Source organism: Scyliorhinus torazame, chromosome 1, assembly GCF_047496885.1.
Source record: "Scyliorhinus torazame isolate Kashiwa2021f chromosome 1, sScyTor2.1, whole genome shotgun sequence".
NCBI lineage: Eukaryota > Metazoa > Chordata > Chondrichthyes > Carcharhiniformes > Scyliorhinidae > Scyliorhinus > Scyliorhinus torazame.
In genome coordinates, this window is record NC_092707.1 from 57,976,596 (window position 1) to 57,996,887 (window position 20,292).

Genomic DNA, 20,292 nt, shown 5'->3' on the forward strand with positions numbered 1-20,292 from the left:
GTTCCAACACCGTATTAAAATCTCCCCCCATTATCAGCTTTCCCATCTCTAGGTCCGGAATGCGTCCTAGCATCCGCCTCATAAAATTGGCATCATCCCAGTTCGGGGCATATACGTTTACCAAAACCACCGTCTCCCCCTGTAGTTTGCCACTCACCATCACGTATCTGCCCCCGTTATCCGCCACTATAGTCTTTGCCTCGAACATTACCCGCTTCCCCACTAATATAGCCACCCCCCTGTTTTTCGCATCTAGCCCCGAATGGAACACCTGCCCCACCCATCCTTTGCGTAGCCTAACCTGGTCTATCAGTTTCAGGTGCGTTTCCTGTAACATAACCACATCTGCCTTAAGTTTCTTAAGGTGTGCGAGTACCCGTGCCCTCTTTATCGGCCCGTTCAGCCCTCTCACGTTCCACGTGATCAGCCGGGTTGGGGGGCTTCCTACCCCCGCCCCCCCCCCCCCTTGTCGATTAGCCATCACCTTTTTCCAGCTCCTCACCCGGTTCCCACGCAGCTGTATCTCCCCCAGGCGGTGCCCCCCCGCCCATCCTCTCCCATACCAGCTCCCCCCTCTCCCCAGCAGCAGCAACCCAGTAATTCCCCCCTCCCACCCCCCCCGCTAGATCCCCCGCTAGCGTAATTACTCCCCCCATGTTGCTCCCAGAAGTCAGCAAACTCTGGCTGACCTCGGCTTCCCCCCGTGACCTCGGCTCGCACCGTGCGACGCCCCCTCCTTCCTGCTTCTCTATTCCCGCCATGATTATCATAGCGCGGGAACCAAGCCCGCGCTTCTCCCTTGGCCCCGCCCCCAATGGCCAACGCCCCATCTCCTCCACCTCCCCTCCTCCCCCCATCACCACCTGTGGGAGAGAGAAAAGTTACCACATCGCAGGATTAGTACATAAAACCCCTCTTTGCCCCCCACATTCGCCCCACCACTTTGTTCGAACGTTCTTTTTAATAACCCGCTCATTCCAGTTTTTCTTCCACAATAAAAGTCCACGCTTCATCCGCCGTCTCAAAGTAGTGGTGCCTCCCTCGATATGTGACCCACAGTCTTGCCGGTTGCAGCATTCCAAATTTTATCTTCTTTTTATGAAGCACCGCCTTGGCCCGATTAAAGCTCGCCCTCCTTCTCGCCACCTCCGCACTCCAGTCTTGATAAACGCGGATCACCGCGTTCTCCCATTTACTGCTCCGAGTTTTCTTCGCCCATCTAAGGACCATTTCTCTATCCTTAAAACGGAGGAATCTCACCACTATGGCTCTGGGAATTTCTCCTGCTCTCGGTCCTCGCGCCATCACTCGGTATGCTCCCTCCACCTCCAACGGACCCGCCGGGGCCTCCGCTCCCATTAACGAGTGCAGCATCGTGCTCACATATGCCCCGACGTCCGCTCCCTCCACACCTTCAGGAAGACCAAGAATGCTCAGGTTGTTCCTCCTTGCGTTGTTTTCCAGTGCCTCCAACCTTTCCACACATCGTTTCTGATGTGCCTCCTGCGTCTCCGTCTTCACCACCAGGCCCTGTATATCGTCCTCATTCTCGGCTGCCTTTGCCTTCACGACCCGAAGCTCCCGCTCCTGGGTCTTTTGTTCCTCCTTTAGCCCTTCGATCGCCTGTAGTATCGGGCCCAACAGCTCTTTCTTCATTTCCTTTTTGATCTCTTCCACACAGCATTTCAAGAGCTCTTGTTGTTCAGGGCCCCATGTTAAACTGCCACCTTCCGACGCCATCTTGGTTTTTGCTTGCCTTCCTTGCCGCTGTTCTAAAGGATCCACTGCAATCTGGCCACTCTCTCCTTTTTCCACCCGTATCCAGGGTGGATTCCCTTCTGGTTTACCGCACAGTGTTTTTAGCCGTCAAAATTACCGTTGGGGCTCCTATCAAGAGCCCAAAAGTCTGTTTCGCAGGGAGCTGCCGAAACATGCGACTTAACTGGTCATCGCCGCACCCGGAAGTCAATGTTTGTATTTTAACACTAATTATAGATGTTGAACCTCTGACTTTCAGCAAAGCAAAGCTGGGATGGATGAACCTTTAGTTGATATTGAAGGATATCCACGAACAGATATTAATGTTTATGAAGTTCGAACAGCCCGACATAATATCATTTGTAAGTAATATTGATGCATTTTTAAAATGTTAAGGAAAGAGTTGTTGCTTTAAGCTATCAATGTTAACGTTTTCAGTGCAATTAAAAAAATGAGTATCTGGAGCCTGATAATTCTACGAGTACATTACTCTAATTCAAATTAAAACCATGACTGTCATTCAGATTTGACAACCTCAGGTAGATGTTTTTTTGGTTCAGAACCGGGGCTTGTAAATGAGTTTCTTAAGATGGGCAAATGCTTTGTCTTTTAAAAAAAATTTGGAGCACCCAATTCATTTTTTCCAATTTAGCGTAGCCAATCCACCTACTCTGCATGTCTTTGGGTTGTGGGGGCGAAACCCATGCAAACACGGGGAGAATGTGCAAACTCCACATGGACAGTGACCCAGAGCCGGGATCAAATCTGGGACCTCGGCGCCATGAGACAGCAGTGCTAACCACTGCGCCACCGTGCTGCCCTGGCCAAATGCTTTGTCATGGGTAAGAGTGAAACAATGTCCTTCCCTCAAAGTATTCTCTTGGAATATATATATATACGATGAATTGATATTGGCAATGAAAAAGCCATAGCCATCTCTGTCTCTTTGAAAGAGAGGAGGGGCTAGATTCTCCGGTCCCCCAGCCACGTGTTTCTTGATGGTGTGCTGTTCATTAGAGGAATGACTCTCTACTCCTGCCGCTTGTCAATGGAATTTCTCATTGAAGCCACCCCACGCTGCTGGGAACAGTGAATCCCAGTGGCCGGAGAATTCTGGCCAAGATTTAGAAGGCACTGAAAAGGAATAAAATTAAAGACTTTGTAAGATTTCTATTTTGTCATATTTTCAGGTTGAGAGATAATTGTGTTTAAAAGTGGAGCCGTTTTGAAACTCTGCCCCATAGCAAATCGCCTCACCTTGTAGAAAAGTTTCTGATCCCTGTTTCATGGTACACATGAAATTGAGTAAGGAAATTCCAGGGAAGCTTACAACTCTGACATTTACATCAGGTATGGCAGATTTTGGGGCAGCACGGTGGCGCAGTGGGTTAGCCCTGTTGCCTCACGGCACCGGGTCACTGTCCGTGTGGAGTTTGCACATTCTCCCCGTGTTTGCGTGGGTTTCGCCCCCACAACCCAAAGATGTGCAGGCTAGGTGGATTGGTCATGCTAAATTGCCCCTTAATTGGAAAAAATTAATTGGGCACTCTAAATTTATTTTTTTTAAAAAGGTATGGCAGGTTTTGCTGTGACTTCTCATTTCACTAACTTTATTGTAAATATACTGTGGATGTTTCCTGTTTTCATAAGGTCTACAAAATGACCATAAAGCCTTGATGAAACAAATTGAAGAAGCACTCCATCAGCTGCATGAACATGACAGGGAAAAGCATAGACAGGATGAGGCAGAAGTGCATCAAGAAGTAATGGAGCAGGAGAACAGTGTACCATCTGCTTTCGCCAAAATAGACACTGTTAGTCCAGGTTCACCTGCCAATACCTCAGTGAGTACAGAGAAATTTCCATGTACCCAAGATTATGTCTAAAATGTATAATAAATGAAATATCGTAAACCAAATTATTTTCTATGATAACATTTTTCTCAGTAACAAATGAATATCAAAGATGTTACTTGTTATATTGAAATGAAAAACATCACTGCCATATTTATTCTTTCAAGGACTCCGTAGTATTCTGGGGCGCAGTAGAAAGCAAATAAGTTCATTTAGTGACTTAGTGCAGCCATTAACTGATATCCCATCATTTCAGTTGAGAACAATCTATATTTTGTACTGAGATTATAATACTTTTTATAATGTTATGCAGGGATGTTCCTAAAATCCATAAACAGACTGTTAATGATCAAGTTGTCTTTGGGTCCATAAGGGGGTTAAGGTCATAAAGGGATTTTTAACTTGCAGGTATTGAGGAATTGGAGCCAGTATAGTGGAACTGCTGCGGAATAGAATACAGGCAGCTGTCTTTTGCATGTATTGAAGTTTTTATAGTCTGGAGGCTGGCCAGTAGAGTATTGGAATACTGAAGTCTGGAGGTGGTAAAGGCATTGATGAGAGCCCCAGCACTAGATTGATTGAGACAGGAATGGAGGTGAGTGGTGTTACTGAGGTTGAAGCCTTTGTGACGGAGTGAATATGGGCTCAGGAGGTCAGCTTGGCATTAAGTTGGGTGCCAAACCTGTGAATAGTCTAGTTCATCCTTAGGTAGTGGCCAGGGAAGGTGATGTATTGATCGTTGAACAACAGAGCTTGTGATTGGAACCGTAGACAATGACTTCAATCTGTCAATGTATAACTGGTAGAAGTTGTGGCTCATTCAAAACTGGATTTTGGAAAAGCAGACTGACAGTGGAGAGGCAGTGGAAGTGGACAAGTGGAAGCTGACTCTGTCTTAGAATGATGTTGCCGAGGAGGACGTGAGAAATAACAAGAGACCAAGGATAAATTCATAGGAGAAACCCAAGAGGTAATTACGCAGGCAAAAGAGAAGCCGAGTTGCACTGGCTACGATCGGAAAGGTAATTGTAGAATCAACCAAAGGCACTAAGCTGAAAGCTAGAAAGTGATGGAGTGGTGTTGGAATAGGATGATGTAATTGCAGAGAGGACAGGATAGAATAATCCTGACAGAGGATGGCAATTGTGACTTTAATTAAGGCTGTTTCAGTGTTGCATTGGGGCAGAACCATTTTGGGTGAGACTTAAATATGGAAGATGGGGAATTGCTGCAGACTTGGGAGGTGACTGGAAATTAAGATCTTCGAAGCAAAGAGGGATGTTAGAGTTGGAGAAGAAATTAAATGACACTATGCCATATGGTTATCCAGCACATCGTGTGGCTGGAACAGAAAATAGGTTTAACATTACTGGCGAGTTAACAGTTCATCCCTCATTAAATTGAAGTAGTTTTGAGGTAGTAAATGAGGTTGAGAGGCACAGAGTTGAACTCCATTTACAAGTGCATCACCACACAAATATTTTGTTTAGGGAACAAATACTGATTGGAAAATAAGATACAATGATGCTTGAGAAAGAAGGCAATTTTACACATATAGACTCTTTCTCTTCTAGGGTTTGCAGGTTGGTGATGAAATTATAGAATTTGGTTCTGTAAATCCACGAAACTTTCAAAACATGCAAAATATTGCCACAGTGGTTCAACGGAGCGAAGGGGTGAGTGCCTGGATCACTTGCTTTTTTGATCACATTTGACCATATTCTGAAAATAATTTTTAATGGTTTAAATGATTTTTTTCTTGAACTTATTTCAGTTTCCTAAATACGTTTCAGATTCAATAAGAAGCTTTAGATTTCAGCACAGCTGTTATAATGTTAATATTGCCAATGCCCTTGGAATTTTCAAAAGAAATGTAAATGCAGCCTGTCACAAATTTATTCCGCGTATAGTCCATTTGAACATTATGTGCCCTTTGAACTTTTGCATGAGCTCGCATTGTTACCTGGGTGCAGGAAAGGGACAGGCATGTAACAGCTGTCTATAATCAACCAGCACCACTTTTAACCAGCTGCTGGGAAGTGCTTTCAGGACGTATTGATTTGATCTCTAAATCGCTCGTCTCCTGTTCTAATGCAAAGTGCCACTATGGCAATTCCTCCTCCTCTTCTCCCGGGCAAGATTGGAAACTTGTCAAAGAGAAATGTGGTTACAGATCAAGGTGTTATGAAAGCATAAGAGAAAATAGAGACTACTTATGGTACCTGAGAGATCTAGAATGAGGGCTTGTAGATATGATTAAACATGAGATTTAGGATAGAGAACAGGACATTATTTTGCATTTGAGCTGATAATTGAATGAAACACCATATCAACATTTAAGAGAAGACTAGGTGCCGGGAGTAAAGGGATATAGGAGTATGTGATGACAAGAAATGATCTGCTTCTGTGGAGGATAAATGGTTGTGCTGAATGGTCTGCTTCCTTTTGTAATTTAATGTTCCTACTGAATGCCACCTCAAAGAAGTAGGGAATAAATTTAGCAGAAATATTAAATTGTTTTATTCATGTTTTTTTATTCTTTTACGGGATGTGGGTGACAGTGGCTAGGCCAGCATTTATTGCCTATAACTATTTGCCCTTGAGAGAAGGTGATGGTGCTTTGAACCGCTGCAGTCAATGTGATGTAGGTATACCCCGTGTTGTTAGGGAGTGATTTCCAGGATTTTCACCCAGTGACAGTGAAGGAACAGTGATATAGTTCCCAAGTCAGAATGCTTTGTGGCATGGAGGGGAACTTGCAGGTGATGGTGTTCCCATGCATCTGCTGCCCTTGTTCTTCTTGGTAGTAGGCGTTGCAGATTTGGAAGATGCTGTTGAAGGAGCCTTCTTGAGTTGCTGCAGTGCACCTTGTAGATGGTGCACACTGCTGCCACAGTATGTCGGTGCAAGAGAAAGTAAATATTTGAGTTGGTGCAACCAAGCAGAATTCTTTGTCCTGGATGGTGTTGAGCTTCTTGAGTGTTGTTGGCACTGCATTCATCCAGGCAAGTGGAGAGTATTCCATCATACACCTGACTCATACCTTGTAAATGGCGTCAAGCTTTGGGGAGTCAGGAGGTGAGTTACTCACTGCCAAATTCTCAGCCTCTGACCTCTTGTAGCCACAGTATTTATATAAGCTGGTCCGGTTCAGTTTCTGGTCAATGGTTACCTCCAGAATGTTGATAGTGGAGGATTCAATGATGGTAATGCCATTGAATGTCAAGGGAAAATAGTTGGATTCACTCTTGGACATGATCATTGCATGGCACTTGAGTGACACAAATGTAATTATATTTGCTCATCAATAAAATTCTGCCATATTCCATTGCATCAGATCCATTGAACAGGCAAAAGTATTGGCGAGAAATCTATTTCTATTTTCAAAAGTGATGTTTTAAAAAAAAGTCAGTATACAGAAGCAAGAGCAAAGGTAATATTAATTAGAACATATTGATTATTCAATTCATACTGGTATGTGTGTATTTTGCACACTTACATCTTTAGTTTTTCTTTTCAATTCCAAAACTGTCTTGACCACCACAGATCTCGAACAGGGGAAATGGCCGAGGATAGAAACAGATTTTTGAGCAATGTTCATTTTACTATTCATTTCATAATACCGACTTGGCTTAATTGGTAGTATTTCGTCATCTTAACCAAACTAGAGGCTCAGATCAATACCAGAACCTAAGTACCTAATCTAGGTGTGGAGTCTCCAAGCTGTTTGTTTTCATGGAATCTTGGAACCAAGTCCCATGCTTTTGCAGTGTTGCCATTAATTTACATTTACTTTAAACTTCTGATTTTAATGGATCAAAACTCTTAAGTCCATAATATTCAAAGGAGGCTGACTAGCAAATAATATATATAAATGCAAAAGGAATTCTTTTTTAAAACTTGTATTTATGCAGCAGAGCCATAGGACATTGTAACATACTTCATAGCTAATTAAGCACTTTTCTATAGAAAAATGGATTTTCCAAGTGACACACATCTAAATTCTACAATCAGCAAGGAGATGAATGTTAATTTATTTTGGTGGTGATGGTGGAGCAAGGAATGTTGGCCAGGGCACCGGGAGAACCCCTTGTTCCTGACTTGAATATTACCATGGCATCTTTTATGCTACCTGAACAGGCAATTAAAGCCTTGGTTTAACGTCATCCATTAGGACAGCATCTCTGACAGTGCATTACTTCCTTGGTACTGCACTGCTCAATTTTCTTTGAATCTGTGACCTTTTGATTCAGAGGCAAGCGTATAATTTCTAAATGCAGATAGAACTGAATTGCTTGGGCTTCACCAGTGGCGTACAGGGGTTGGATATTGATGAGTTACATTCTAGCACAGTACTGAGAGTACACTTCATTGTTTGAAGTGTTGATTTGGGTATAGGTAATAAACTGTGGTCCTATTTACTGATTCACAAAAGAGCATTGTGTTGTGGTGCCCTTGTCAGCATTCCTCCCTCAACCAACACCAGGTTAACAGAATGGAATCTTGCTGTTTACAATATGGTTGTAACATATGCTGAGGTAACATTCAACACATTTCAAAGGAACTCATGATATGTAAAATGCATTGAAATATTCCTAGACAATGTAATAAAGCACTATATAAATGCAAGTCATTTTTCTCTTGCTGTTTTCAAAGTTATTTTGATCTTTGCAGAACAGCAAAACAATATATTGTCAACTAAAAATGACTTTTTTGTGAGGGAAATTAAGTTAGTGTTATATTTAATCCTTTAAGGCTAAAATGACTAATTTCTTTATTTCAAATTATGAAAATAATTACCATTGCTCATTTCACTGATCTTACATTTAAAAGATGGAAAATGTAACAATCAGATTCTCAAGTGACTATGTTATGACACTAATGGGGAATTTAAGCTTGTCTTCGACTTTTAACTTAACAAAGTAATATATTTTGCTACAGAAACCTTTAAGCATAACAGTTATTCGAAATGGACAGAATATACACGTGAATCTCATACCTCAGCGATGGAGTGGAAGAGGATTGTTGGGGTAGGTTTCAAAGCATTAAAATAACTTATAGTAAAACTGGTGGAGAAGGTGACATATTATATATGTATATAAAACAATACATTTACAATCATTTAATAAATAACGTCAAAGGGTTATGGGCCAAGTGCGGGCAACTGGGACTAGCTTAATGGTAAAAACTGGGCGGCATGGACTGGTTGGGCTGAAGGGCCTGTTTCCATGCTGTAAACTTCTATGATTCTAAGTCACTGGAGAACATCTCATTATCTTTGAAAAGTTATTTGCGGATCTAAATCAGTGTGCTATGTGCTTGCAAAAAAGACTTAGTTGCAAAAGGAGTAGGAAGTCTGAGAATTAGGAGTATTTTAGAAAAAGGGCCAGCAAAACCTTGATAAAAAGGGAAACAATAGTATGAGAGTAAACTAGCCAGAAATATGTAAACATTGGCACGGTAGCACAGTGGATAGCATTGTTGCTTCACAGCTCCATGGTCCCAGGTTTAATTCCCGGCTTGGGTCACTGTGTGCGGAGTCTGCACGTTCTCCTTGTGTCTGCGTAGGTTTCCTCCGGGTGCTCCAGTTTCCTCCAACAATGTGCAGGTTAGGTGGATTGGCCATGATAAATTGCCCTTAGTGTCCAAAAAGGTTAGGTGGGGTTACTGGGTTACAGGGATAGGATGGAGGAGTGGGCTTAAGTGGGGTGCTCTCTCCAAGGGCCTGTGCAGACTTGATGGGCCGAATGGCCTCTTGCACTGTAAATTCTACGATTGTAGGAGCTTCCATAAGTATATAAAAAGGAAGAGAGCAGCGAGGTAAACCTTTGGTCCCTCAGAAGCAGAGACAGGGGAAATTATGAGGAAATGGCAGAGGCATTGAACGAATACTTTGTATCTGCCTTCACGGTAGAAAACACAAGATTCATACCACAATTAAATGGTAATTTAGGGCCTAAAAGAGTCAGAAAATTTAGGAAATGAATATCAACAAAGAAAAGGTATTGGAGAAATTTAAGGGACTAAAATCCCCAGGACCTGATGGCTTACACCCTAGGGTTCTAAAGGACATAGCTGCAGAAATAGTGGATGGATGAGCTAGGATTTTCCAAAACTTCCTAGATTCGGGAATGGCCCCATCAGAAGTTGGCGTATGTTACTTGCTTTTTAAGAAAGGAGGCAGAGAGAAAACAGTGAACTTCAGGCCAGTTAGCCTAACACAGTTGTTGGAAAAATGCTGGAAAATATTATCAAGTAATTCTCAATAATGCGCTTAGAAAAACATTGTATGATTATAACTCCAGGGATACTTTTTACAAAAATGGGGAGAAGGGCAGTTGTCTTCTGGCTCACCAACTTAAACACCAAGAGGCTTCCCATGTGATCCCAAGATACTCAACCCGGGCAGCAACCTCGTTTCTGCCCTTCTCCAGGTCAATGCAGCTTTTAAATCATATTACTGTAGCCTGTACAAATCTGAGCCTCCCGTGGACAAGTCAATCATGACTGATTTTCTGGATAACCTGCCTATCCCAGCTGTTGAAGCAGTAAAGAATGCAAGTTGGGCTTCCCGTTATGCCCCGTTATGAGATTTTAAAATGCAATGGTCTGAGGCAGGCTGGTAAGGCCTCTGGCCACGAAGGCTTTCCAATCAAATTTTATAAGAACTTCTCGGAACAGCTCACAACTTTGTGCTGGATATGTTTGATGAATCCCTATCCTGTAGTTTATTGCCTCCGATCCTTACTCAAGCCTCTATTTCTTTGCTCCTTAAGAGGGACAAGGACCCGACTGAGGGCAGTTCATTCTGACCCATCTCGCTTTTAAACCCGGATGTTAAGCTGTTTGCTAAGGTTCTGGTGCTCCGGTTGGAGCCTTGCCTTCCAAGTATAATTTCTGAGGACCAAACAGGCTTTGTAAAGGGCCGTCAATTATCAGCTAATATACGACGTATTTTAAATGTTATACTTTTTCCCCCTTCCTTGCTCAATAATAATAATTTTTATTGTCACAAGTAGGTTTACATTAAAACTGCAATAAAGTTACTGTGAATATCCCCAAGTCGCCACATTCCGGCATCTGTTCAGGTACACAGAGGGAGAATTCAGAATGTCTAATTCACCTAACAAGCATGTCTTTTGGGACTTGTGGGAGGAAACTGGAGCACCTGGAGGAAACCCACGCAGATACGGGGAGAACATGCAGACTCCGCATGGACAGTGACCCAAGCCGGGAATCGAACCCGGGTCCCTGGCGCTGTGAAGCAACAGTGCTAACCACTGTGCTACTGTGCCACCCAAGAGTCAGAGGTGATAGTATCTCTTGACGCAGAGAAAGCATTTGACAGTGAGAACGGGGCTATTTGTTTGAGATCCTCGGAAGATTTAGCTTTGACCATCAATTTGTCTCTTCGATCCGCTTGTTATACAACGTCCCTACGGCCAGCATTCACATGAACACTTTATACTCGGACTATTTCCCCTTGAAGAGGGGCACTAGGCAGAGCTGCCCAGACTCTCCACTTTTATTCCCCCTGGCAATAGAGCCGCTCTATAGCCTTGAGGGCTTCCAATCAATGGAGCGGTATTTACCGAGATGGGGTTTACATAGAATCATATATAGAATCATAGCATCTACGGCATGACAACGGGCCATGCTAACCAAAAAGCCCATCTAAGCTAACCCCATTTGCCTGCATTTGGCCCATATCCCTCTTTAGAATAACGGACCCAACTCCCTCCATCGATTGCATAATGAAGACACTTAATACCTTCGGCTCCTTCTCTGGCTATAAATTAAATCTTGGCAAGAGTGAATGATTTCCAGTCAGCCCCCCTGGGAGATGAGCCCACTTCGGCACGTTACCCTTCAGCCTCTATAGTACAAGTTTTCATTGCTTGGGGCTCAGGGTGGCCTACAATTGGGCCTCGCTTCACAAATTGAATTATTCAAGCCTGGTCAACAATGTCAAAATGGACTTACTGAGCTGGAACAACCTTTCTCTCTCTTTGGCGGGTTGGATTCAAACAATAAAAATGAACATACTCCCGAGATGTTTCTTTTTCTTTTAATATCTCCCCATTTCCTGCCCAAATCCTTTTTGATTAAGATTAATAAAAATAATCTTTATTATTGTCACAAGTAGGCTTACATTAACACTGCAATGAAGTTACTGTGAAAAGCCCCCCGCCGCCACATTCCGGCACCTGTTTGGGTACACGGAGGGAGAATTCAGAATGTCCAATTCATCTAACAAGCACGTCTTTCGGGACTTGTGGGAGGAAACCGGAGCACCTGGAGGAAACCCACACAGACACAGGGACAACGTGCAGACTCTGCACAGACATGACCCGAGCCGGGAATCGAATCCGGGTCCCTGGCGCTGTGAAGCAATGGTGCTAACCACCGTGCTGCCATTCTGCCCAAATAAATTGATATGTCTTTATTTGGGTAGATAAGAGTCCTAGAATTTGCAGCGTTGAACTCCAGAGGGATAGATTTGATCCTCCCAAATTTTTTGTTTTATTACTGAGCTGCTAATATTCAAAAATAATCCTATTGTGGGTCCGTGATACTGTTTCAATCTGGGACCAAATGGAGGCTGTCTCTTGGACTACATCCACTCTCTCAGCCATAGTTACTGCACCATTTACCTTTTCTCCCGCTAGATTCTCCTCAAACCCAGTGGCGGTCTCCTCTCTTAGAGAATCTGGAAACAGTTCAGACAGCATTTTAAACTCCTTTATTTGTCCCCACTGGCCCCAATCTGTAACAATCACCTTTTCATACCTTCTGGGCTGGACTCAACATTTAACTTGTGGAAATTGAAGGGGCTTGAACACTTTGGTGACCTGTTCGTGGAGGTGAGGTTTGCCAGCTTTAGGGAGTTATAGACAAATTTCACCTACCCAACTCTAGTCTTTCTTGCTACTTTCAAGCCCGCAATTTCTCTCATACGGCGTTTCCTTCCTTTCCTCTGGCTCCTCCTTCATTAAAAATATGCTGTCCTCGCCACAGCCAGGTGGGGGTTTATCTCGGGCTATAGGGCCAAATTCTTTTGTCTAATTCCTCCCACTAAACAAGGTAAGGGCAAAATTGAACTGGGCCCTATACTCACCAGCGAGGATTGGAGAGAGGCTCTCTACATGGTCAACTCCACGTCCTAATGTGCTCGTTTTAAAAATTAATTTATGGGATATGGGCATTGCCAGTTAGGCCAACAGTTATTGCCCATCCCTAATTGCCCTTGAAGGTGGTGGTGAGTTGCCTCTTGAACTGCTGCAGTGCTTGACATGTAGATACACTAACTGTGCTGTTAGGGAGAGAGTTCCAGGATTTTGCCCCAGTTGTTCCGAATTCAATTCAGGATTTTGCTCGGTTGAGCCTAATTCAGTTCAAGGTGCTACATAGGATGCAGTTGACCAAGGCAAGGATGAGTGGTTTTTTTCCGAATGTTGAAAACGAATGTGAGCGCTGTTTGCTTGCCCCCGCTGATCATGCACAAATGTTTTGGTCCTGCCCCAGACTCGCTAGATTCTGGGCTTCCTTTTTTAGTACCATGTCTGAGATTCTCTGTTTGGAATTACTCCTACATCTGCTGGTGGCCATATTTGGGGTTTTGGAGTCACTGGCGATTCACTCTGGGGTAGAGGCGGACGTTATCGCTTTCAACTCTCTGAGAGCCAGAGGCGGCTACTGTTGGGTTGGAGACTCTTGTCCCACATGGTGCCTCTTGCTGGTTAGGGGACTTGGTGTCCTTTTTGCATTTAGAAAAAAATACATTCACCATCATGGTTTCAGTGCAAAGATTCTACCTGAGATGGCAACCGTTTATTCCCTTTTTCAAAGATCGAGGCACCATCAGCTGTTGGGGGTTTTAGATATAATGTTCAACTTACTTTTTCCTTGTTTTGGTTGTATTATTTGCATTCCTGTGTTTTTGTTGTTTATTAGTTAATATGTAAAATCTTAATAAACATACTTTAAAAGTATGATTAGAACAAGTCAACATGTCAACAATTGGTAAATCCAGTTTGACAACTTTATTAGAGCTTTATTAGGATGTAACTAGTAGGGCAGATAGAGAAACCAGTAGATGTAGTATACCTGGATTTTCAAAAGGCATTTGATAACGTGCCACACAAAAGATTAATAGGCAAGATAAGGGTTCATGGAGCTAGGGGGCAATAGATTAACATAGATAGAAGATTGGTAACAGAGAGTGGGGATAAACAGGACTTTTTCAAATTGGCAAGCAGTGAATAGTAGAGAGTTGCAAGGATTATTGCTGGGGACTATTATTTACAATTTATATTAATGACTTGGATGAGGAGACAATGAATAATGTATCTAAGTTTGTTGATGCTACCAAGCTAGGTGGAAAGGTAAGCTATGGGGAGGACACAGAGGCTGCAAAACGATATAGACAAATTGAGTGGACAACAAGATGGTGTGAAGTTGTACACTTTGATCATAAAAATTCTCCTCATATAATGAAGCAGTCCATGTCCAAATGCAGCAAGACCTGGACAATATTCAGGCTTGGGCTGACAAGTGCCAAGCAATGACCATCTCCTACAATAGAGGATCTAACCACCTCCCCTTGACATTAAATCCCCCATCGCTAAATCCCCACAATCAACATCCTGGGGGTTACCATTAATCAGAAACTGAACTGGACTAGCCATACAGGGCAGGTCAAAGGCTAGGAATCCTACGGCAAGTAACTCACCTTCTAACTACCACCCCCGCCCCCAAAAAAAGCCTGTCCATCATCTACAAGGCACAAGTCAGGAGTGTAATGGAATACTCTACACTTGCCTGGATGAGTTCAGCTCCAACAACACTCAAGTAGCTCAACACCATCCAGGACAAAGCAGCCCGCTTGATTGCTTCCCCTTCCACAAACATTCAAACCCTCCACCACCGACGAACGGTGGCAGCCTTGTGTACCATCTACAAGATGCATTGCAGTAACTCGCCAAGGTTCCTTAGCACCTTCCAAACCCACGACCACTAACATCTAGAAGGACAAGAGCAGCAGATACTTGGGAACCCCACCAACTGGAGGTTCCCGCCAAGTCACTCACCACCCTGACGTGGAAATATATTGTCGTTCCTTCACTGGCGCTGGGGCAACATCCTGGAACTCCCTCCCTAACAGCACAGTGGATGTACCTACATCTCATGGATTGCAGTGTTTAAGAAGTCAACTCGCCTCCACGTTCTGAAGGGCAACTAGGGATGGGCAATAAATGCTGGCCTAACCAGCGACGTCCACATCCTGTTAATGAATTTAAGAATAGAATAGAAAAGCAGAATATTTTTTGAAAAGATCTGAAGCTCATTAGTTTTGATGCCCAAGGGCAGCACGATGGCGCAGTGGTTAGCATTGCTGCCTTACGGCGCCGAGGTCCCAGGTTCGATCCCGGCTCTGGGTCGCTGTCCGTGCGGAGTTTGCTCATTCTCCCCTTGTTACGTGGGTTTCGCCCCCACAACCCAAAAATGAGCAGGGTAAGTGGATTGGCCATGTCAAATTGTCCCTTACTTGGAAAAAAATGAATTGGGTACTCTAAATTTATAAAAAAATGTATTGACGTTCAAAGAGACTTGTGCTCATACCAGGAATGCAGAAAGTTAGCATGCAAATAGAGCAAGCAATTAGGAAGGCAAATGGCATGTTGACCTTTAATGCAAGGGTATTGGAGTATAAAAATAAAATAGCCTTGCTGCAGTTGTGCAGAGTTTTGGTGAGCCCGCATCTAGAAAGAATAATATGGGCCCTTTTCATAGAAACGTTACAGCACAGGAAGCCATTCGGCCCATCTTGTTCATGCCAGCCCTAAAACACTCGGGTGTTTTTTCTAATCCCACCTTCCTGTTCCATAGCCCTGTAGCTTAGGGCACTTATGGTGCAGATCCGGGTATCTTTTAAAAGAGTTTAGGGTCTCTGCCTCCTCCACGAACTCGGGCAGCTAATTCCAGACTCCCACTACCCTCTGCGTAAAAAGGTTTTTCTTCATTTCCCCTCTACACCTTCTGCCACTTATATTGAATGTATCCAAAAGGTGACACCGCCAACAGTGCAGTACTGTATAGGGTGCCATCTTTGATTTTGAACGCAAGCCCTGGAGTGGGTCTTGAACCTTGTGACCTGGTGATTCAGATGGAAGAGCGCTGCCAAATAAGCCACAGTTGATTCTCCTGGTGTATTTGTGGCTGGGTTTAGCTCTGGGAAACCGAATGGAAAGTCAGAGAATAATTAGGAAACAACAATTAAAACATTGCCGATTTCAATTTAAGAATAACAACAACACCAAAGAATCTTTGATCTCCACATTTAAGGAAGAATATATTTGCATTGGAGATGGTACAACATAGGTTCATTAAATTAGTTCCTTCAATAGGAGGTTGTGCTATGATGAGAGGCTGAGTACTTGGGCTGGGCGGCTTCACAGCGCCAGGGACCCAGGTTTGATTCCCTGCTTGGGTCACTGTCTGTGTGGAGACTGCACATTCTCCTTGAGACTGCATGGGTTTCCTCCCACGAAGTCCCGAAAGACGTGCTCGTTAGGTGAGTTGGACATTCTGAATTCTCTCTCAATGTACCTGAACAGGCGCCGGAGTGTGGCGACTAGGGGATTTTCACAGTAACTTAATTGAAGTGTTAATGTAAAGATTATTATTATTATATTCTTGGATTTAGAACAATGAGGCAATCTTATTGAAACTTACAAAATTCTAAAGGGGCTTGATAGGGTGAACGCTGAGAGATTGTTTCTGCTAGTTGGGGAATCTAAAACACGGGCACAGTCTCGAGAAAAGGAGTTGATCATTTAGGGCTGAGATTAGGAGAAATTACCTCACTCTAAGGGTTGTGGAACTTTGGAGTTCTTTAGCCGAGAGGGTTGTTAAATGCATTCGTTGAATGCATTTAACTGCCATAGACAGATTTTTAGTCTCTCTGGGAATTGAGAGATATGGGGAGCAGGCAGGAAAAGTGGAGTTGAAGCCCAAGATCAGCCATGATCATATTGAATGGTGGAGCAGACCTAATGGGCTGTGTGGTTTACTCCTGTTCTATTTCTTCTGTTCCTGTGCTGCAATTAAATGGGCAGTTTTATTGCTATAGAGGAAGAAAACATGAAAAATTTGTGTTGGTCATGGGGCTACAATGTTTTTGGAATGTAATGTGAAACAAATATGGATTTATATTAATCCCCTTCAAACTCTTCATTGGAAAAGGGCAACTGTTCATAACTATTCCTTTCTTTTAAGACAATTGGTTATCTGTGTCTTTAATATACCATCACATATGTTTGTTAATTGATTTGTAGAAATTAAAGGCGCATTTTTAATATTGAAAGAATTCAGATTTCTAAATTTGATTTGGATTGGATTGGAGTTGTTAATTGAATTAGATTTGGATTGGAGTTAATTGTCACGTGTACCGAGGTACAGTGAAAAGTATTGTTCTGAGTATAGCTCAGACAGATCATTCTGTACATGAAAAGAAAATACATAGGGCAAACATAAAATACACAATGTAAACACATAGACACAGGCATCGGGTGAAGCATAGAGTGCAGTACTACTCAGTAGAGAAGATGTGTGAAGAGATCAGATCAGTCCATAAGAGGGTCGTTTAGGAGTCTGGTAACAGCGGGGAAGAAGCTGTTTTTGAATGTTTGCGCGCGTTCTCAGACTTTTGTATCTCCTGCCCGATGGAAGAAGTTGGAAGCGTGAATAAGCTGGGTGAGAGGGGGTCTTTGATTATGCTGCCCGCTTTCCCAAGTCAGCGGGAGGTGTAGACAGTCAATGGATATGAGGCAGGTTTATGTGATGGGACTGGACGGTGTTCACGATTCTCTGTAGTTTCTTACGGTCTTGGGCCGAGCATTTACCATTCCAGGCTGTGATGCAGCCAGATAGGATGCTTTCAGTGGTGCATCTGTAAAAGTTGGTAAGAGTTAATGTGGACATGCTGAATTTTGTTGGTTTCCTGAGAAAGTATAGGCGCTGGTGTGCTTTCTTGGTCATAGCGTCGACATGGATGGACCAGGACAGATTGTTGATGATGTGCGCACCTAGGAATTTGAAGTTGTCGACCATCTCCACCTCTGCCCCGTTGATGCTGACAGGGGTGTTGACGATACTTTGCTTCCTGAAGTCAATGACCAGCTCTTTAATTTTGCTGACACTGAGGGAGAGATTGTTGTTGGTACACCATACCACTAGGTTCTCTATCTCCCTCCTGTACTCTGACTCATCGTTGTTCGAGACCCGACCCACCACGGTCGTGTCGTCAGCAAACTTGTTTAGCAGTAATTAACAAACTATATCAATGAGTTTGAATTTTTTTCCACAAAATATTTTCAATTATCTTAAATCAGTAGCAATGGAAGTTTATTTTTTGATTTAAATATTTAAAGATTCTTTGACAGCATTCAAAACTATTTTTTTTCTTCTTTCAATTGCCAAGTTTCAGTTTTAAAAGCTAAGATCAATCCTAATTGAGTATCTTGTACCTGTCCTGCCCAATTCCAAGTAGGTAATAGGAATGTTCTTATTTGCTGGTGATCTGATTTGAATATTTCTTACACACTTGTGCTTTTTTAGTCTTATTGGCAGACTTAAAGGGACATTTAGGAAGGCATGGCCTGACAATAATGTGAGATTGCTTTATTTTACAGCAAGTGAACAAACAGACCAGCAGTTATGCTCGAATTCAATCAGTAAATTTGTCTTTGCATAATTATAACAATAATGAACAAAATGCACTTCCCCCACATCGATAGTTTGCCTTATAGCGCTATAACTGCTTAGGTGCTTGCTGCTTCTGAGACTGATGAAAGCTTGCCCCTGCAGCTTTCTGTTTGAAGACCCAACTGAGAGCCTGCCATTGTCTCTGTTTCTTTTATCTGCCTGTGCTCATAGCCAAAGAAGAACAAAGACTTTCTAACACATGGGTTTTGAGTGTTTATTGAATCCGAGAGAGGCTAGCGAATTAATTATTTGTTTATATTTCATGGGAAATAATCTCAAAGCTAGCCTTATAGCATTTTAATTGCCTTCTGTCTCAGTGTCCATAGAGCTTTACAGCACAGCAAGAGACCCTTCAGCCCACTGTGTTATATAGCTGGTTATTTCCAAAATATGTGGCAATGTAATATATCTTGTAATATTTGTTACAGAACGCATTTAAGATTTGAGTCGAATATAACTCACGTGATTTATTTCTCCTTTTTTCCAGGTGTAATATTGTTCCTTTGCAGAACTAACATTCAATCCAGCATAAGAAAATCCTCACATACTGCAAAATGTTCACACTACAGTAATGTGAAAATTGGAACAAAGGTGGACGTTGCAACATTAGGGCTACCAATTTCAGTCATAGGTTTTGAATTCATCTAACTTAAACATAAAGTCGAATTTTCTTTGATTCTGGTATAAGTTTTTCTCTGTTATTACTCCCTTTTCTCAGATTCAATTTTACGCCCTTTCATAGTTTTTGACAGCATATCATTCTTCTCCTGCGGCGGTATTGAGACTGTCCCAGCCTTTGCCATTGCTACAGAACAGTAGCTGATTTGAGAATGGATGACAGATTGAATTGATTTCTGTTGCTGTTTATTTCCACTCTTTTCTCCCCACCTCAACTCTTATCCCCATTTCAGTATGATGAGTGGTAAAATTTTAATCCCTGTCGTATGGATTTCAACTCAGGATATTATGGGCTTCAAAGTTAAAGCATTTTGACAATTTACTAGGATTGTTTGCATAATATCTGCTGTGGGAATAGGTCAAGAACATAGTTGGACAAGCTTTTTCAGGATACTTATGCAACACTTTGATCTACAAAATTGAAATTGCTGTATTTTTAAAGGAAAGAAAATGGAAATACAGTTATTGAACTTTGCCATGTGTTGAGTATCACAAATGTTTGAATTGACTAGTTTTTTTATACTGTTTGAAATATTTTTTGGATATTTACACTTTCAAAATGCTGAATATTGATATGTACTTCCATGCAGATATAGCAGCAGTTTATGAATAAAATAAATTCCATGTGTGACAACTATGTTGTCTATCATAAAAGTTTTGTTTGAAGTATTTCAAATTCATGTATTTGATAGAATTAAAGGTGGTGATGCCAATCTGATGAGGTTCTGTGCTGATCATTCTTTTCCACTTCATGGTAAAAATTGTTTTGATTTTTTTTTCCTTCAAATATTTACCCAATTCCCTTTGAAGGCTATTATTGAGTCCTTATCCACTGCCATGTGATTTTGTCCATCCCAAATTCCAATTACTCATTGTGTAAAACTTTTCCAATATCGCCTTTGGAACTTTTGCCAATCACCATAAATCTGTCTCCTTTAGTTATTGGCCCTTGTACCATTGGAAACTCTTGATTACCCTACCTAAACCCTTCATGGTTTTAAACACCTCTATAAAATATCTCCTTAGCCTTTACTCCTCTGAAGACATCACAGTTTCTCTAGACTATCAACCTAACTGAATCATTATTCCTCAAAATTTTCTGAAGGTGCTGCCTGTCTCAACAAATCATTTCAAATAATGTATTGGTCATTTTCGATGGTGGGATAACATTAAGAGATTTGAGAGTTCATCCCTGTGTGGCATTTCTGAAATCATATTACAATATTTTTGAAGTTCT

The 20,292-nt window shown here is 42.3% G+C and overlaps 1 protein-coding gene across 1 annotated transcript in view; it reads left to right on the forward strand.

Annotated features, from left to right (window-relative positions):
• The window catches only part of psmd9 (proteasome 26S subunit, non-ATPase 9), a 63,044-nt gene extending 43,271 nt beyond the window's left edge, over nt 1–19,773 (forward strand). Inside the window, exons 2-6 of the mRNA XM_072495287.1 lie at nt 2,018–2,120; nt 3,409–3,602; nt 5,186–5,287; nt 8,553–8,641; nt 18,865–19,773. Coding sequence (XP_072351388.1) covers nt 2,018–2,120; nt 3,409–3,602; nt 5,186–5,287; nt 8,553–8,641; nt 18,865–18,892 — 516 coding nt within the window. The 3' untranslated portion in view covers nt 18,893–19,773. The remainder of the gene's footprint in view (nt 1–2,017; nt 2,121–3,408; nt 3,603–5,185; nt 5,288–8,552; nt 8,642–18,864) is intronic.
• Nucleotides 19,774–20,292: the final 519 nt, after the last annotated feature.